Below are 17,242 nucleotides of genomic sequence, written 5' to 3'. Positions count from 1 at the left end.
AGAACGTTATCCTTTCGTTGATTATTCAATCTTTTTCTCATGGTAACCTCCCCCTTGGCAGTCCCCTCCCGGAGATCCGAATGGGGGACTATTCAGGAATCTTTTGCCAATGGAGAGTACCTAGGCAGCAAAAAGTCGGGTTGTCTATTTAAGATACTAAAACAGGTTGTCCGTCATTTATTCAAAGGTCACTGGAGCGTTTCACAGACCACATGGCATAACTTCGGACACCCACAGGGCATCAGGTGTTATGAAGGTAGTAATCTTTATGGACCTCGACCTGCCAGTAGCCTGTCTATGTATCCTTAGTGGAGAAAGACTTTGCTCTCTTTGGACAGTCTAGGGTATCGCCAATTAGTGGCAACGGCTACACATTCGCTTTGCGATTCTGTTCAGCCACCAGTAATCAGTGCAGAAACACCTCCTGCCCTCTTGCTTTTTCATGAGGACTAAGGAATTTCTCTGGCTGAATGTAGGTGTCTTGCAGCATCTTCTCCATTTCCTTCTGAGTTATTTGGCATTCAGCTAAAGACCTTATTGATTAACTATATATTTATCTGGGAGTGGGGGACACTGTGTGTGTGTGTGTGTGTGTGTGTGTGTGGCGGGGGGGGGGGGGGGGGGGGGGGGGGCGCCTGCGGGTGCATGACACCAAGGATACCCATTGTTGATAAAGTAGCTGCATCCCTGAGTTGTTTGGTCTGCCTTGTCTCCTCTTTGGATTTGAATGCACCCAAAGACAATGGCATGACCGGCTAACGTTGTTTCTTGATCAGGCTGGGATCTTTTGGTGGCATGACAGCAGATTCCTCAAATAGACAGTGGGTAGCAAAGCATGATTTTTTTTCCATCAATGGCACAAGGCTGACCCTCCTGGACTGGTTCGGCTATCTATACGCACATATTTTTAGGAATCAATCGCGGCTGTTTGTGGCATTAATGACCCAGAGCTCTCGTAGTCCATTTGTGATAGATATTATTATCACTTGCATATAAATTTCTTTGCGGGCAAGTACCTTTTGTGCCAGAGCTTTAGAGTTCAACTGAGGATGCAAGTAGTGGACTAGAAATTCTCTCAGTTATGAGGATGGGATAGCAGTGTTTTTATGTGTATATAATTGCTCAGAGTAATTGTTATTGTTGGGTGAACTTGCTGGAGTATCTTTGACAATATGGAGCTTCAATCCTCCAGCGTAAGATTGCTTGTGATGCTAGCAGAACTCCCCCCCTCCCCCACCCCCCTCTTTTGTTGATAACATTAAGGCTATATTCTCGTGAAATGATAAATATGAAGGGTTATGTTGTGTATGATAACACAAGAGACCTCTCATAACACTGGTTTCTGCAAGGTGAACATATTTTCCATTTGCAACCTACAGCACAATGGTTTTTGAATCTCTGAACAATCTTCAGCTGCCGATGATAAGCATCCAATATTACAAAAAATGGCACCTCAGGATGAAGTATGACCTCCATAGATGGTGACCCCACTTACGAGATGGTTGCCACGTTTTAGTGTTCTAGATTTGGTGGCTGTGCGAGGGATTAGAACCTCCGTACAGTGACAAGGGAATGGCTGAAGCATGCTGGAGAGAGACTTCACTCACAGGTAGCACCACCACTATGTTTTGGATGTTACTGCAGAAACTAGCAGTCCAGCCGCAGCAGTTTAAGGCAGCCAGTGGGTGCTGAGGTACTGGTATGCTGGTTGCAGGAATGAGACTTTATAAAGCACAAGGCTCACTAGGCCATGCAGCACAATAATGAAACACAGTGGTAAAATTGGGCTCTTGCATTTCCACACCTCCAGGCACAGCATTTTTTATCTCACGTGCGACTGTAAACTGCACGTCAACACGACAAGAGGACGGTGACCAGTACAAAAAAACATTAATTTTAGCAGAGGGGAGAGCAGTCCAGCAGCCCCTACTGGAGGGCAGCAGATCGAGACCAGGGCGGTACAGCCGTTCACTTTTCTGTGTTGGTGCGGACATCTAGCTGCCAAGCACTGTCACTCACATGGGTGAGATCCGCCACCAGGTTGGCTTCCCCTGCAAACAACCCAGCACTCTACAGCACTGCTGGCTTTGACTATGAGATGCTTGCTGGAGCGAATGGCACTGCCTAAGTTTTTGAGTCAGCATTCCTGGGCGTCAACATCACGGCTTGTCACCACCATGTGCTGTCCTCACTATGGCTGTGAGGGGGTGTGGTCACTGCCTTCACCAAGATGCTTCTAGTGTAGTTGCACGAGTGTTAATCAAATATTTTTATTTATCACGCAGTTTGCCTATGCTACCAGTGGTCTGCTTCCCACATCTGCACACCTCTATGACCCAATCCCACACAGAAGTGATCCTATACCCATGGACTGCTTGCTACGATATGGCAATGGGCTTTGTCTCTGAGATCAGCTGTAATCATCTGCAGTTGCCTAAAATGAATGGAATTGCCTTTTGTTTGATACCTTGAAGCATAGTTTTGTTGGACACTGTTCTTTTTTCTTTACAGACATGCACAAAGCATTCAGGAAATCCACAATGAAAACATAACTGTGCTTTCATCAATTCTCCACATGTACATTTTTCTGTGTGGCAATCAAGTTGGAAAGAGAGTTGGTAACAACTGTGTCATTAAGAACCTTGGAAGTTGTCCGAGGGTTATGACTTAGGACGGGTTTCTGATTCCATTCCTTAATGTTGTTGTTGTTGTTGTTGTTGTTGTTGTTTGTGTAGAGATTGGTGGAAACGACCAGTGAAACTCTCCTCAAATTAAGACTCCTGATAATTACATTAGGCAATCACCATTGCCATTACTAATCTTTAGGTTCAACATTAAAAGACATCGTAAACTCTCGTATCTCTCTTACTATTTTATGTATTATGATGGGAGGTGCTAATGACCTCCTTTGACTCACTATGGTACGACACTGACGACTGTCAATGTCTTTCGGCGCACTATTTTCTGCTCCAGTGCTGTGCTGTGCTGGCACCACTTGTGGTGACATACTCTAAAAGAAGCCCTTGATAGTGCAGACCACTGCAAGACATGCAGGAAAAAAAGTCAGTAAGGTTCTGGAAGGTACAGGCAGGGATGTGGAGCCATGCCATCTCCAGCACTGTGGCCATCTGCACTAGGCTTTTCAGCTGAGCATCCATGGCGCAAAGAATCTGATCGAGGTGGTCCCCACAGATTCTAGATTGTGTTTAAATTCAGGGAGTCTGGTGGCCTGGGGAGTACAGTAAACTCATCCTGGTGCTATTTGTGGGGTGTCAAGGAAAAACAAATTGCATGTAGGAGGAGACATGGTCCCCAAGGATACACACATACTTGTTTATCCGTTAAGCCTTTCAGAATGACAAGATCAGGCAGGCAATGCCACAAAAACACTCCCCAGACTATAAAGCTCCCTCCTCCGGCTGGACCCCACCAACTATTGTTGCAGGTTGTTTACTTTCTGACATTTTATGCCAATGGAGGGTAAAACATGATTAATCTGAAAAGGCCACCTGCTGCTACTCTGTGCACATCCAGTTACAGTACTGACATGTAGCCTCCGGCCTTCACTGCCAATGAACAGTAGTCAGCAATCGCTGAACGGTTGTTGAGGAGAAATTGTTGGCAGTAACGTCTCTTTATTATCAGACGTTTTGGAGAACAATGTGTGCTGCAAACAATGTGGAAAATGTGGTGTTTCATTGAAAACAAACTTACCTGTAGGACTTGCTTGTGAATTAGGGTTGATGTGCAGTTATTGCAAACACAGTGTTACTTTCTTCAATTCCTCAGATGTTACTGCAGATACAGGTAAACTATATGATATAAACATTAGACTGGTTTATGAATTACGGTGTATAGGAAAGGGCAGGGCTGCAGGTGCCATGTTGTGTGGTGTGATGAACCTCCCTCCTCCACCTTCAAAATTTAACGAACACATAATTGCAATAGGCTCTGCTATAGAAGATGTGGCACAGGAAAACATGATAGATGCTCTTGAGGAAGCAGTTGTTGAAAATAATAATAGCAGAGACTTGTCCATAGCTTTTGATGGAAGCTGGCAGAAGAGAGGCCACACATCTCTGAATGGTGTAGTAACAGCTACAAGTGTGGGCATTGGTAAGGTAGTTGATGTGGCAATACTTTCCAAGCATTGCAGATGCAAGGAGAAAACGAAAAATAAACATGGAGAGGAGTGCATGGCAAATTACTATGGGTCAAGTGGTGTATGGAAGTTGGTGGTGTAAGAAGTATTTATCAGCACTCAGTAAAATGGTACAATGTTAGATACATAAATTATCTAGGAGATGGGTGACTCAAAGGCTTTCAAAGAAATTGAGGAACTGAGACCCTATGGTAACGATGTGAAAATTTCCAAACTGGAGTGTGTTGGCCATGTTCAGAAAAGGATGGGATCAAGACTTCGATGGCTCAAGGCTAGCATGAAAGGCAAGAAATTGAGTGATGGAAAAACTTTAGATGGGAAAAATAGACTGACAGATGCTACAATAGATCATATTCAGAAGTGCTATGGTCTAGCAATAAGACAGAATACAGCAGATGCAGAATTAATGAGAAGAGCAGTCTGGGCTCTGTTTTTTCATACAACTTCAAACAATGAGAATCCCCAACATGGGCTATGTCCAAAAGGAGACGATAGTTGGTGCAAGTACAACAGAGGCAAGGTAACTAAGAAACAATACAATCACCCTCATCACCTGCCACAATGGATGAAATAAAACCAATATTCTGAGACCTCGCAGACATTAGTCTACTAAAGAAATGTCTTCATGGCCGGACTCAAAATCCAAATGAGTGTGTGAACCATGTGATATGGAATAGACTACGTAAAACTGTTTGTTGGTATAAACACACTTCACTTTGGCGTTTATGATGCTGTTTCATCATTCAATCAGGGCAATATAACAAAGTGCAAAGTTCTGCAGAAGTTGGGGCTCTGTGTAGGACTACGAACTGCTGCAGCTATGCTTTGTTTGGACAAGGAACGGCTCAGGTCTTCAGATAATGCCATAAAAGTATATTCAAAGATGGCTAGACAGCATAGCAGAGCCATCAAGAGGAAGCTGTTAGACGATTCTGATGATACAAGCTATGGAGCAGGCTTGTACTGAAGTAAAAACTTTGAAGCTAATTTCCCATAACTTTAGTTTTTTTGTGTATAAGGTACATTTTCTCAGGGCCTATTTATAGTAGAAAGATGAAATTTTCTGTAGTTGTTCCTTAAGACCTTCTAATATATCTGAATTAAAAGATATGTGGAATTATTTTGTATTAATGGATGTAAATTTTAAAATACTTGTTAAAATGTATAACTTTTTTTAACATTTACAAAAAATAAAATATCTGAAAAACTATACATTATTTTTTTCAAAATTAATAATTCAGCATAAAAGCAGAACATATCTCTGCGTTCTGTGAAAAAAAATCAAGAGTATTGTCCAAATAACAAATGAGAAAATGTTCCTAAACTTTTAGCTCAATTTAACATTGTAAGCATAGGGCGTTCCGTATACCCTTAAGTAATAAACAGTTTACTTACTATGTTTCTGTTTGTCTCATTTTCATTTGACTGCCCCTTGTATGTACATCTGAACAGGAATCTTCTTTCCATTTCACTTCACTGATCCCCACTATGCCTAGACACAGTCTGCATTTCCATTTCCAGATTTTCTAGCTTTTATAGCACATTCAAACTTCCAACATTCAATGCTCTGACTCTTAGGATGTTACCCTTTCGTTGGTTATTCTATCTTATTCTTTTGGTCACCTCCCCCTTGTCAGTCTCCTCCCAGAGGTCCAAATGGGGGGGTTTAGCCAGGAATCTAATGTCACAGGAGAAATCATCATGACACTTTTTCAAATTACAGGTCACATGTCCTGAGGATGCACATTAAGTATCTTTAATACAGATGTTTCCATCACATCCTGCATCCTCAAGCTGTTGATCATTGCCGATTCTTCTGCTGGTTAGGGACAGTTTCCCTACCTGAAGGCAAGTGAGTGACCTGAGCATCTTTCCACTCCTCTGCCCCCATTGACAAGGGTGTTGGCAGAACTAGGGTGACAACTTATGCCAGTAGTCTTCTGCTGCCAAAAGATCTACCCCTACAATATAGTGAACATTAATGCCAATGGAAAGTTATGTAATAAGAAGTTATGAATGAAGTTACATCACATTTCAGAGAACTGCAAGCACATGTGAAATGGAAATTGTCTTAAATAGTGTTTGATTTAAGTTTCAATAATTTTTATGGGGAATATTCCAGAGACTTACAAACCAGAGTAAAAATAGTTTTGCAAAAACAATAATGTATGAGGGTTGACTGGAGTACTGTTAAGTTGAAATTGTTGTCCAAGGAACAGTTACTTTAATTACAATTGCTTTTGGCTTATAAATATTACTCATGGTATTGTATTAACTATTAAATTACAATGAACAATGCTTCAAAGTAAAGTAAAAGATTGGAAAGGGGATACAGTACAAGTAATAAGCAAACTGTCGTAGCTCTTAACATTCCCCAACTAAATAATTTCCAGTGTTCTTTAATTACATAAACATTCTAATATAGCTAGAGAGGGAGAGGTGTTAAAAACTGCAACATTTCAAGATACCTCATTCCAATCATTATATTATCCTCATAAAAGAATGGACTGTAGTAACAAGGTAACTTAAGGCGAATCTCCTTCATGTTCAACAATTTCTTGAGGGTCCTGAGATTCCCATATGTGTATGTTAACTTTACTGTTAACATGAAATGTTGCCTCGTCACTGCAAATTAACTGCAACAAAATCAGTCATCTGCCATGTGTTCTAACACCCTTTACCACCAACATGAAGAGTTTGCACTAGTTGTAGAGTGATCTCTGAACAAATGTCACCTTAACACCTGCCAGACAGCCATATGGAAAACAAAGTTCTCTGCATGCACTTTGAATAGGCCGATGGACTCCACTCAAAACTTTGCTCAATGCTCTCTACTCTTCCATCAGAAGAGCAGGGTCAATGCAGATTCTTATTTTTGCCCAGACATCCTGTCTTTTCAAACTGCTGATACCAATGATTAATGTTTTTCACCATAAGCAGAACACCCCCAAAATGCTGATGGAAAACATGCAGGGCCACAATCACCAGCTCACACCTGTTCAACTACAGCACAGAAGAAGCCTTCTGTTGAAGTGCTGTCAATGTGCTCCAGACTTGGGTTACAAAAATGATCCTGTTCCACTTGTCATCTAGCAGAAATGCTTTCAAACTCTTGGCCAAACCAATTCTATCACCACACACCTCCTTCCCAGAAAACCCATTGTGTCAGAATTTTGATGCTTTTTCTCTGAATATTTTGCAATTTGTTTCTTTTGTAGCGAGTGTCCACCAATAAATACAAATTGTTAAAATAATTTTTAGAACATACTGCATTTCTGTACTTCATTCTGACCCACTGGGACAATCTGTAAGCTATCAATGTTCACACATAAAACTTTTGTAAATTCTACTCCATTCTCTCTCGCCAATTTATTACTGTCAAAAATAAGGTTGAGTCAGGAGCAGTAGACAACTCAACACACTGTTCCATCTAGTGACAATCCATTTGCCCCCTACAAAAAGATTTACGATTTGATAAAGGTGACAGTTTGTATTATAAAAATTCAAGTAGGTCTTACTTTGTTCCCTGCAGCATGCCGCCTCCTGTTATTTTTCCCAATCTGATTATTACTGACACACACACACACACACACACACACACACACACACACACACACACACACTTCTTAATGTGATATACTGTTTCTCAAGTAAAACTTCCCAACATACAACATCTTTAAACAAATACTGCAAACATCACACTCAAATGCTTCTAACAAGCCAAAGACAATAGCAGCTGTTGATATTTTGTCGATTTACTGGTTACTGCATTAAGAAAGGTACATTCTGTGCAGAAGACATTTAAGTCTTAATTGAATTTTGGCAGATCTGCAAAGCTCTTTATTATAGTGGACCATGCAACAGTATAGTTAAGATTGTCAGTATGTATACTGTTTGATGATGTATCACAGGTGTGATAAAGTACTGCAACTATACGTAGAGAACACATCAGATAAACATATCAATTGTAAGGTAATTTTTCTATGTGTAAAACATACCTTTCTTTTTTTGTCAACAGTTTTCAGGCCAGCAGCTTCACATACTCTATTAATGCATTCCCTGGTAACAGAACGTCAAGCTCGGTAACAATTACTTTTACACTAAACGCCAACAACACATTTATAAGACACATAAGAGAACAGAAAGCATTAAAAGTTGAAAATATGCATTAAAAGGAACAAAAGTTGTATTTAGCTGCAAGAGCTGTCAGAAAAGTAACCTTCATGTGCTGCAAGTAAAATATTGGAACAATTAAAGGAAATTTACTTACAAAATTGTGTGTGTGTGTGTTTTATGGGCGTCCAACGGTGAGGTCATTAGTGCCCTTACACTTATCAAAAGAAACGAATGTGGAGATAAACTAAAACTGTTGTACACTTGTGCACTCGAAATGACCATACAGTCACTCTATCTCAATTAGGAGAGAAAGCAGCTATATATGAAATTAAAAACAGAAAACAAAACACAGAAGAGCTAAAAAAGGACAGAGAAATGTGACTGGCTGACCACTTACAAAAAACTTGGGTGAGCCAGTCACCCTGTTGACACATTAAAATCTTGTTAAAATGTTGGACAATTCACAAAACTTTAACACTCTAACCACAGTTGGCAAACTCGCCACAGTCTGCTGGTCAGCAAATAAAACATAGTCCAATAAAATGTGGCGCACAGTGATCTGCATGTCACAAGCACAACACATTGGACGATCCTCTCGTCGGAGCAAGAGTCTGTGTGTCACGGGGCTGTGGCCTATGCAAAGATTAGTAAGATGGACCTTGCCCCATCGACATGGCTGGAAGGAAGTATGCCTGAGCCAAGTTTTAGGTTTACTAAACGGAGTTTGTTGTCAGTTAGTTCCAGTCACTCATCTCCCTAGCAACACATGACCTTGTACTTCAACAGCGAGGTGATAGCATGTAGGGAGATGGCACACTGAAATACCTGAGGATCACGATATGCCTCCTTGGCTGCTTGATCCACCCTTTCGTTCCGTCACAATTCCCATGTGCCCACATACCCAGCAGAAAGACTAGTCACTGAAGCTGGAGGTGGGCATCCTGGATATTCTGGATGACTTTATTTGCTGGGTAAAAACTTCGGAGAGTGTAAAGGGAGCTCAGAGAATCTGAGAAGACAAGAAATTTAGCACTGGAAGAATATCTTATCTGCTACAGTGATCAAAAGACCACATATAATCCTGTGTCGAAGATAGTTAATTTCTGAGGCAGTTGGACCTTGAAAGACACAATCCGGGAAAACAACAGGGCAAGCAACTGAGTCCGCCTGCTTAGACCCATCCGTAAAGACAGCTACATAGCTGCAGTGCACATATAAAATGTCTGTAAATATCGAATTAAAATACAGAAGCAGGAGTGCAAACTCTCCTGTACTGCACTAAATCTAAAATGACACTGGCCTTCTGCAGTAACCAGTGCGGTAGATGGTTAAAACCCTAGATTTGGGGTTGTACTTGCTCCACACCAAGTGATTCCAGTACATGCTGCACACGGACCCCCAACGGCAGCATGGCTCGTGAACGTATGTAGAAAAAGACATTCCAGAGTTGGACGAGCAACAGTATGGTGCGCGGGTGAAATTAGAGCTGTGAGGATATTATATGCCTGATGCACCACGAGGAGCTGCCGCCAGATGGTAAGTGGCAGTTCCCACGCCTCAGCACAGGGCTTGGGTATGGGACTGGTCCTATAAACACACGTGGTGAGCCAAATCCCCTCACAGTGGACAGCATCTATGAACTTCAAATGTGAAGGCCTCGCTGATCCATAGACAGTGCACCGATTGTCCAGCCCTACAGAACTGGAGTAGACATGCCCTGTTCGCTCCCCAAGACCTGTAGCTATGGCACTTTAAGGTAGTCAGTGCCTTGAGGGTTCTGGCTTTCAGGTCCCTCAGGTGTGGCAACCACAACAATTTCAAGTCAAAAATGAGGCCCAGAAGCTGATGATGAAGATTCGCATTGTTGAAGTAACAATTATGGTAATCAATTTAGGTTGAAATATTTCTTGTGATATAAATAAACAGGACTAATATATCACCAAGAAATGTTAAAAACAGGATATCGGACAATCAATAACTCTTCATTATTGTTCCTGTTAGTAATTCAACAATAAGTTTGAAGAATAATGAAAAGTGTTATTGATACTGGCTGTCTTAATTTAATAAAATTAATATTTATTACATTTGATAGTGATACAATTATTATTTTAATCATTTCAGGAGCTAGTTTATTAAAATATCGGTTTTGGGGATCGATGATGGGAAGCTTTTCCACCCTTGAAGTTTTAAAAGTGGAGTGTAGACCTATTTCCGGTTTACAAGATCGACATTTTTTAACTATTACGAGGGTCGGTCAAGAAGTAATGCCTCCCATTTTTTTTCCTACTTAAAGAAATTAAGTTAAGTGAAAAATTTGAATTTGGCGCCATTCCTCAAACCTTCTTCTGCAATCCACTGCAGTAGTAACTTTCTGTGTCAACAGGTGGCAGCACAGCAAAAGTTTGTAAGATGGCCGACATCGATGTTTGTTTGAGACAGCGTTGTGTGATTGAATTCTTGAATGCAGAAGGTGAAACGCCCATACGCATTCATGAAAGACTGAAGAAGGTGTATGGTGTTGTGACAGTGGATGTCAGCACTGTTAGACGATGGGTTCGTCGTTGTAAGGAAGCTGAAGGGCAAACACCGTTGACTGACGAAAAGCGGAGCGGCAGGCCGGTGAGTGCAGTGACTCCACACAACATTCAGCAAGTTGATGACATCATTCGTGGTGACCGTCGGGTGACTGCAGATGAAGTGTGTCGCATTATTTCTCTTAGTAAAGGCAGTGTGATCACGATTATTAAACAATTGGGGTACTCAAAAGTTTGTGCACGGTGGGTTCCAAGAATGTTAACCGATCAGAATAAAGAGGCAAGGAAAACAATAGCCTCCCAACACTTGCAGCGCTTCCGTTTGGAGGGAGATGAGTTTCTGAAAAAAAATTGTGACCTGGGACGAAACATGGGTGCATTTTTTTGAACCCGAATCAAAGAGGCAGTCAATGGAGTGGCGTCACACAAGCTCGCCGAGGAAGAAAAAATTCAAAACTGTGCGATCGGCAGGGAAAGTTATGGCAACAGTTTTCTGGGATACAGAGGGTGTGATTCTGGTTGATTTTTTGGAGCAGGGATGCACAATAAATTCTGTTCAATACGTCACAACCCTCAACAAACTTAAAGCACGTCTTCAGCGAGTTCGCCCAACAAAATCAATGGCAGATGTTCTTCTTTTGCATGACAATGCAAGACCACACACCAGTCGTCACACCTCTGACGAGATTGTCAAAATTGGATGGGAAGTTTTGCCTCATCCCCCATACAGCCCTGACCTGGCACCATCAGACTTCCATCTGTTCGGGCCACTAAAAGAAGCTCATCGTGGGATTCATTTTGAAGATGAGGAGGCCGTCAAAACATCCGTGCGTCAATGGCTTAGGAAGCAGAGCTGTGATTTTTACCGTGCTGGGATACATGCCCTTGTTCAAAGATGGACCAAAACTGTAGAGATGGGCGGAGATTACATTGAAAAATGACAAAATGATCCTCAATGTTGTGGTTTTCAACCTATGTAATTGCATTTAAATTTCCTGACAATTAAACGTAGAAAAAAAAATAGGAGGCATTACTTTTTGACTGACCCTCGTAAAACTAATGTTTATATTCTCTGTTTTTCCTTCTTTATTGGTTTATTTTGCTGGTGTTTATGTTTTTCCTTCTAAACGCAAACATTTTGTTGAGATTAGAGTATACTGTTCTTTATTTATTTATACTGATTATTATTTTTCTTATTGAATTTTATGATTATTTTTGTGAGGGAGCTTTAGGTCTTTCTAGTTTGGTTTCAATGATTCGGTCTCATGGTAATGATTTATTTAATTCTTTTGGTTTGTCTTTACATTAAAATATTTATTCATGACTTTTTTTAAATCCCTCTTAGTTCAATAAATAATTTTTGACGGTTAGTTCATTCTTTGATGTTTCTGTCAAGTTTTGTTTTTATGATTTGTGTATATTCACATGCTGAATTGAATATAATTACGTATTATTTTGGTGTTGATTATTTTTCTTTTAGTTTAATTTTATTAAGTTTTTGGATGTGTTCATTAATAATTTCTGCTAGAGGTACAGTTTATTTAACTTCATACCATTCTAATTTTTTTATTTTTATGGTTTTGATTTTAATAATTATACTTTATTGTTCATTTGCTAGATTAAGTCTTCTTTCTCTTTATTGTTTTTTTTTTAAGGCTAGATTGGTCCCTACTTTACTTTTAATTTTGGGTTGGGGGTATCAACCTGAGCGACTACAGGCTGGGGTTTATTTGACTTTTTTATACTTTGGTTGCTAGATTGCCTTTACTGTTAGTTTTATTTAATGTTTATGATTTTGCTAATACTTCATATTTTCCTTTGTTGTTTGATTTTGGTTCTTATTATTTTATGTTTTTATGATTCTGGCTTTTTTGGTTAAGATACCTATGTTTCTGGTCCAGTTATAACTTCCTAAGGCTCATGTAGAGGCCTTTATTTCTGGTAGAATGATTCTTGTGAGTGTTTTGTTGAAGTTAGATGGTTATGGTATTTTCTGCGTGATAAAGGTTATTGCTTACTTGGATTTAAAGTTTAATTATTTCTGGTTATCTTTAGGATTGTCTGGTGGTGTTAGATTAATTTGTTTTCATCAGGCAGTTTATACTATAGTCTTATTTTCAGCATGGTAATTATTATTCTGGGGTTTATACTTTTTCTCTTGGTTATTTTTGGGAGTATCATCTTTTACTTTTACATTGATTGCCTTTAAATATTTTTTGTTTCAAGGGTGAACATTTCTTTGTTCAAATTAAGTATTTTAATTAAAAATATTGTTTTGTGGGATCAATGATATGAAGTTTTTCCATCTTAGGCTGTTATTTGTTTTTTATTTGTTCTCCGAGTTTTTTTCCTTTATTTTTTTCAAGAAATATTTTTTTATTTAGGGTATTTATTATTTAATAATAGATTAGACTTTTTATCGAGTGACAACTTTTAATTTAGATGTTTATATGGTTGTGATGACTTTAATTTTGGACTGAATACCTCTTATTTTTATGTCTTATGTTACATGTATTTCTTCTTGGATTATATATCAGGTGAGAAAAATATAAATTGTTTTAATATTATTGTTTTCATATTTATTCTTTTAATAGGGTTTTTAATTATTAGTCCTAATTTGATTAGAATTTTATTAGGTTGAGATGGTTTAGGATTGGTTTCTTATTTTATTATCAGAATGTAAAGTCTTATAGTGCTGGTTTATTAACTGCTTTATCTAATTGGATTAGTGATGTTACTATTTTAATTTCTATTGCTTGAATATTAAATTTTGTTGGGGTTGGGTTGTTTGGGGAAGACCAGACAGCGAGGTCATCGGTCTCATTGTATTAGTGAAGGACGGGGAAGGAAGTCGGCCGTGCCCTTTCAAAAGGAACCATCCCGGCATTTGCCTGGAGCGATTTAGGGAAATCACGGAAAACCTAAATCAGGATGGCCGGACGCGGGATTGAACCGTCGTCCTCCCGAATGCGAGTCCAGTGTTAAATTTTGTTGGTTGGAATTATATTTATTACGATGACTTTATTTCGAGTTCTTTTGAAATAAAGCTTATTACTATATTAATTGTTCTGGCTAAGAGATTTCAGATTCCTTTTTCCTCTTGACTTCCTGCTGCTGTGGCTGCTCCTACTCCTGTTTCTGCTTTGATTCATTCTTCTACTCTTGTTACTTTTTTTTTTTTCTTTTTTGTGGTTTTAGGGCGCACAACTTCAATGGTCATTAGCGCCCTGACTACGTTAAGAATGCACCGCGAGGCACAAGTTTAAAACAACAACTAAAAGGGAAAACACGATAAAAGACAGACTGACAGGCATAGGATTAAAAAACAGCATCATCAAATGTCCTTAGAGAGGTTTGTCAAATTGATAAAACGAAGAACACGAGCAGCTGCTCGTGGGTCATCCGCTAAAATGGCATCTAAAGTACATGGCAGGTTAAGATCTAGACGCAGTGTGTTAAAATTCAGACAGGACATTAAAATGTGGCGGACCGTCAGCAATTGCCCACATGGGCAGAACGGCGCCGGCGCAGCCGTCAGCAGATGGCGATGGCTGAACCGGGTTACTTACAGACAACAAGCTTCGGGCCTTGAAACCTCTTCCCGCGGCTTGGACGTCCTCCTCCCGTCGAGAAGGGCAGGAGGAGGACGACCAAGCCGCGGGAAGAGGTTTCAAGGCCCGAAGCTTGTTGTCTGTAAGTGCAGCCCAATCGGCATGCCACAGCGATAAAATGCGCCAACAAATAACCCTGCTACAATCTGATGAAGGGACACAACAAGAAGCTGTCCGAGGCTGGAGGACCGCAGCCTTGGCCGCGGCATCTGCAGCTTCGTTCCCAGGGATACCAACATGGCCAGGGACCCACATAAAGCTAACCGGAGAACCGACGTCCACCAGCTGCCGAAGAGAGCGTTGGATCCGGTTCACGAAAGGGTGAACCGGATACGGATCACTGAGGCTCTCGATGGCGCTCAGGGAATCGGAGCAGATGACATAAGCAGAATGTCGGTGGCGGCAGATGTAAAGAACAGCCTGGTAGAGGGCAAAGAGCTCAGCTGTGAAGACCGAACAATGGCCATGGAGCCGGTATTTGAAACTTTGTGCCCCAACAATAAAAGAACACCCGACCCCGTCATTGGTCTTAGAGCCATCTGTATAAATGAAGGTCATATTGATGAACTTCGAACGAAGTTCCACAAAACGGGAGTGGTAGACCGAACCGGGGGTAACCTCTTTTGGGAGCGAGCTGAGGTCAAGGTGAACGCGGACCTGAGCCTGGAGCCAAGTTGGCGTGTGGCTCTCGCCCACTCGAAAGGTTGCAGGGAGTGAAAAATTAAGGTGTTGAAGGAGGCGACGAAAGCGAACTCCAGGGGGTAGCAGGGCAGAGACATACAACCCGTATTGACGGTCGAGAGAGTCGTCAAGAAAGGAACGATAAGACGGGTGGTCGGGCATTGACAGTAGCCGACAGGCATACCGACAAAGCAGTATATCACGCCGGTAGGTGAGTGGCAATTCGCCAGCGTCAGCATGAAGACTCTCTACGGGACTAGTATAAAACGCTCCGATCGCAAGTCGTAAACCCCGATGTTGTATGGAGTTGAGGCGGCATAAGATGGATGGCCGTGCAGAGGAGTATACGAAGCTCCCATAATCAAGCTTGGAGCGGACGATCGACCGATATAGACGGAGCAGGACGGTTCGATCCGCTCCCCACGACATACCACTGAGAACACGGAGGACATTTAAAGAACGGGTACAAAGGGCAGCCAAATATGACACATGTGGAGACCAGCTAAGTTTCCTGTCAAATGTAAGACCTAAAAATTTTGTTGTCTCCACGATTGGGAGAGCAACGGGACCAAGTCGTAAGGACGGTGGGAGAAACTCTTTGTAGCGCCAGAAGTTAATACAGACCATCTTCTCGGCAGAAAAACGGAAGCCATTGGCGACACTCCAGGAGTAAAGACGGTCAAGAGAACGCTGAAGACAGCGCTCCAGGACACGTGTACACTGAGCGCTGCAATAGATGGTAAAATCGTCCACGAAAAGGGAGCCTGATACATCAGCTGGGAGGCAATCCATTATTGGATTGATCGCGATGGCGAAGAGAGCGACGCTCAAAACTGAGCCCTGTGGCACCCCATTCTCCTGGCGAAAGGTGTCTGACAGGACAGAACCCACACGTACCCTGAACTGTCGATCCATTAAAAAGGAACGAATAAAAAGAGGGAGGCGACCGCGAAGGCCCCATGTATGCATGGTGCGGAGAATGCCCGCCCTCCAACAGGTGTCGTAAGCCTTCTCCAAATCAAAGAACACAGCCGCGGTCGGGCGCTTCCGCAAGAAGTTATTCATAATGAAGGTCGACAAGGTAACCAGATGGTCAACAGCAGAGCGGCGCATATGAAATCCACATTGTACATTGGTAAGTAGGCGTCGAGACTCGAGCAGCCAAACCAATCGAGAGTTAACCATTCGCTCCATCACTTTACAGACACAGCTGGTAAGCGAGATGGGTCGATAACTGGAAGGCAAGTGTTTGTCCTTCCCCGGCTTAGGAATCGGGACAACAATAGACTCGCGCCAGCATGCGGGAGCATGTCCCTCAATCCAGATGCGATTATAAGTAAGAAGAAGAAAACCTTTACCCGCAGGAGAAAGGTTCTTCAGCATCTGAATATGAATAGAATCAGGCCCTGGAGCGGAGGACCCTGATCAGCCAAGTGCGTTTTCGAGTTCCCGCATGGTGAATGGGGCATTATAACTTTCACGATTCGAGGAGCGGAAGTTAGGTGGCCTAGCCTCCTCTGCCTGTTTGCGGGGAAGGAAGGCAGGGTGGTAATGAGCGGAGCTCGAAACCTCTGCGAAAAAGCGGCCGAAGGCATTGGAGACAGCCTCAGGGGCCACAAGGACGTCATTCGCGACCGTCAAGCCGGAAACTGGTGAGTGGACCTTAGTGCCAGATAGCCGGCGCAGGCTACCCCAGACAACAGAAGAAGGAGTAAAACTGTTGAAGGTGCTTGTGAAAGCAGCCCAGCTAGCTTACTTGCTTTCTTTAATAATACGACGACACTGAGCATGTAATCGTTTATAATTGATACAATTCGCCACTGTAGGGTGGCGTTTAAAGGTGCGTATAGCACGTCGACGAGCACGTAAAGCGTCTCTACATGCTGCGGTCCACCAGGGGACCGGTACGCGACGTGGAGAAGAAGTAGGGTGAGGGATGGAATATTCAGCAGCAGTGAGAACGACTTCCGTGAGGTGTGCGACCTGACAATCGCAGCTTGTGAAGGTTTGCTCCTGAAAGGTCGCCCTGGAAGAGAAGAGCCCCCAGTCTGCCTTGGAGATGGTCCAACTAGAGGAGCACGGAGAGGGGGTATGCTGCAGGAGATGGATAACACACGGGAAGTGGTCGCTCGAATATG

The 17,242-nt window shown here is 41.9% G+C and overlaps 1 protein-coding gene across 3 annotated transcripts in view; it reads right to left on the bottom strand.

The window, feature by feature from the left end:
- The window catches only part of LOC124615346 (SHC-transforming protein 4), a 100,676-nt gene that overhangs the window by 52,811 nt on the left and 30,623 nt on the right, over window positions 1–17,242 (bottom strand). For all 3 annotated transcript variants that reach the window (XM_047143153.1, XM_047143156.1, XM_047143155.1), the window contains one exon: window positions 8,161–8,221. In XM_047143153.1, coding sequence (XP_046999109.1) covers window positions 8,161–8,221 — 61 coding nt within the window. The remainder of the gene's footprint in view (window positions 1–8,160; window positions 8,222–17,242) is intronic.

This window comes from Schistocerca americana, chromosome 5, assembly GCF_021461395.2.
Source record: "Schistocerca americana isolate TAMUIC-IGC-003095 chromosome 5, iqSchAmer2.1, whole genome shotgun sequence".
Classification (NCBI taxonomy): domain Eukaryota; kingdom Metazoa; phylum Arthropoda; class Insecta; order Orthoptera; family Acrididae; genus Schistocerca; species Schistocerca americana.
This window is presented reverse-complemented; position numbering and strand designations above follow the sequence as displayed.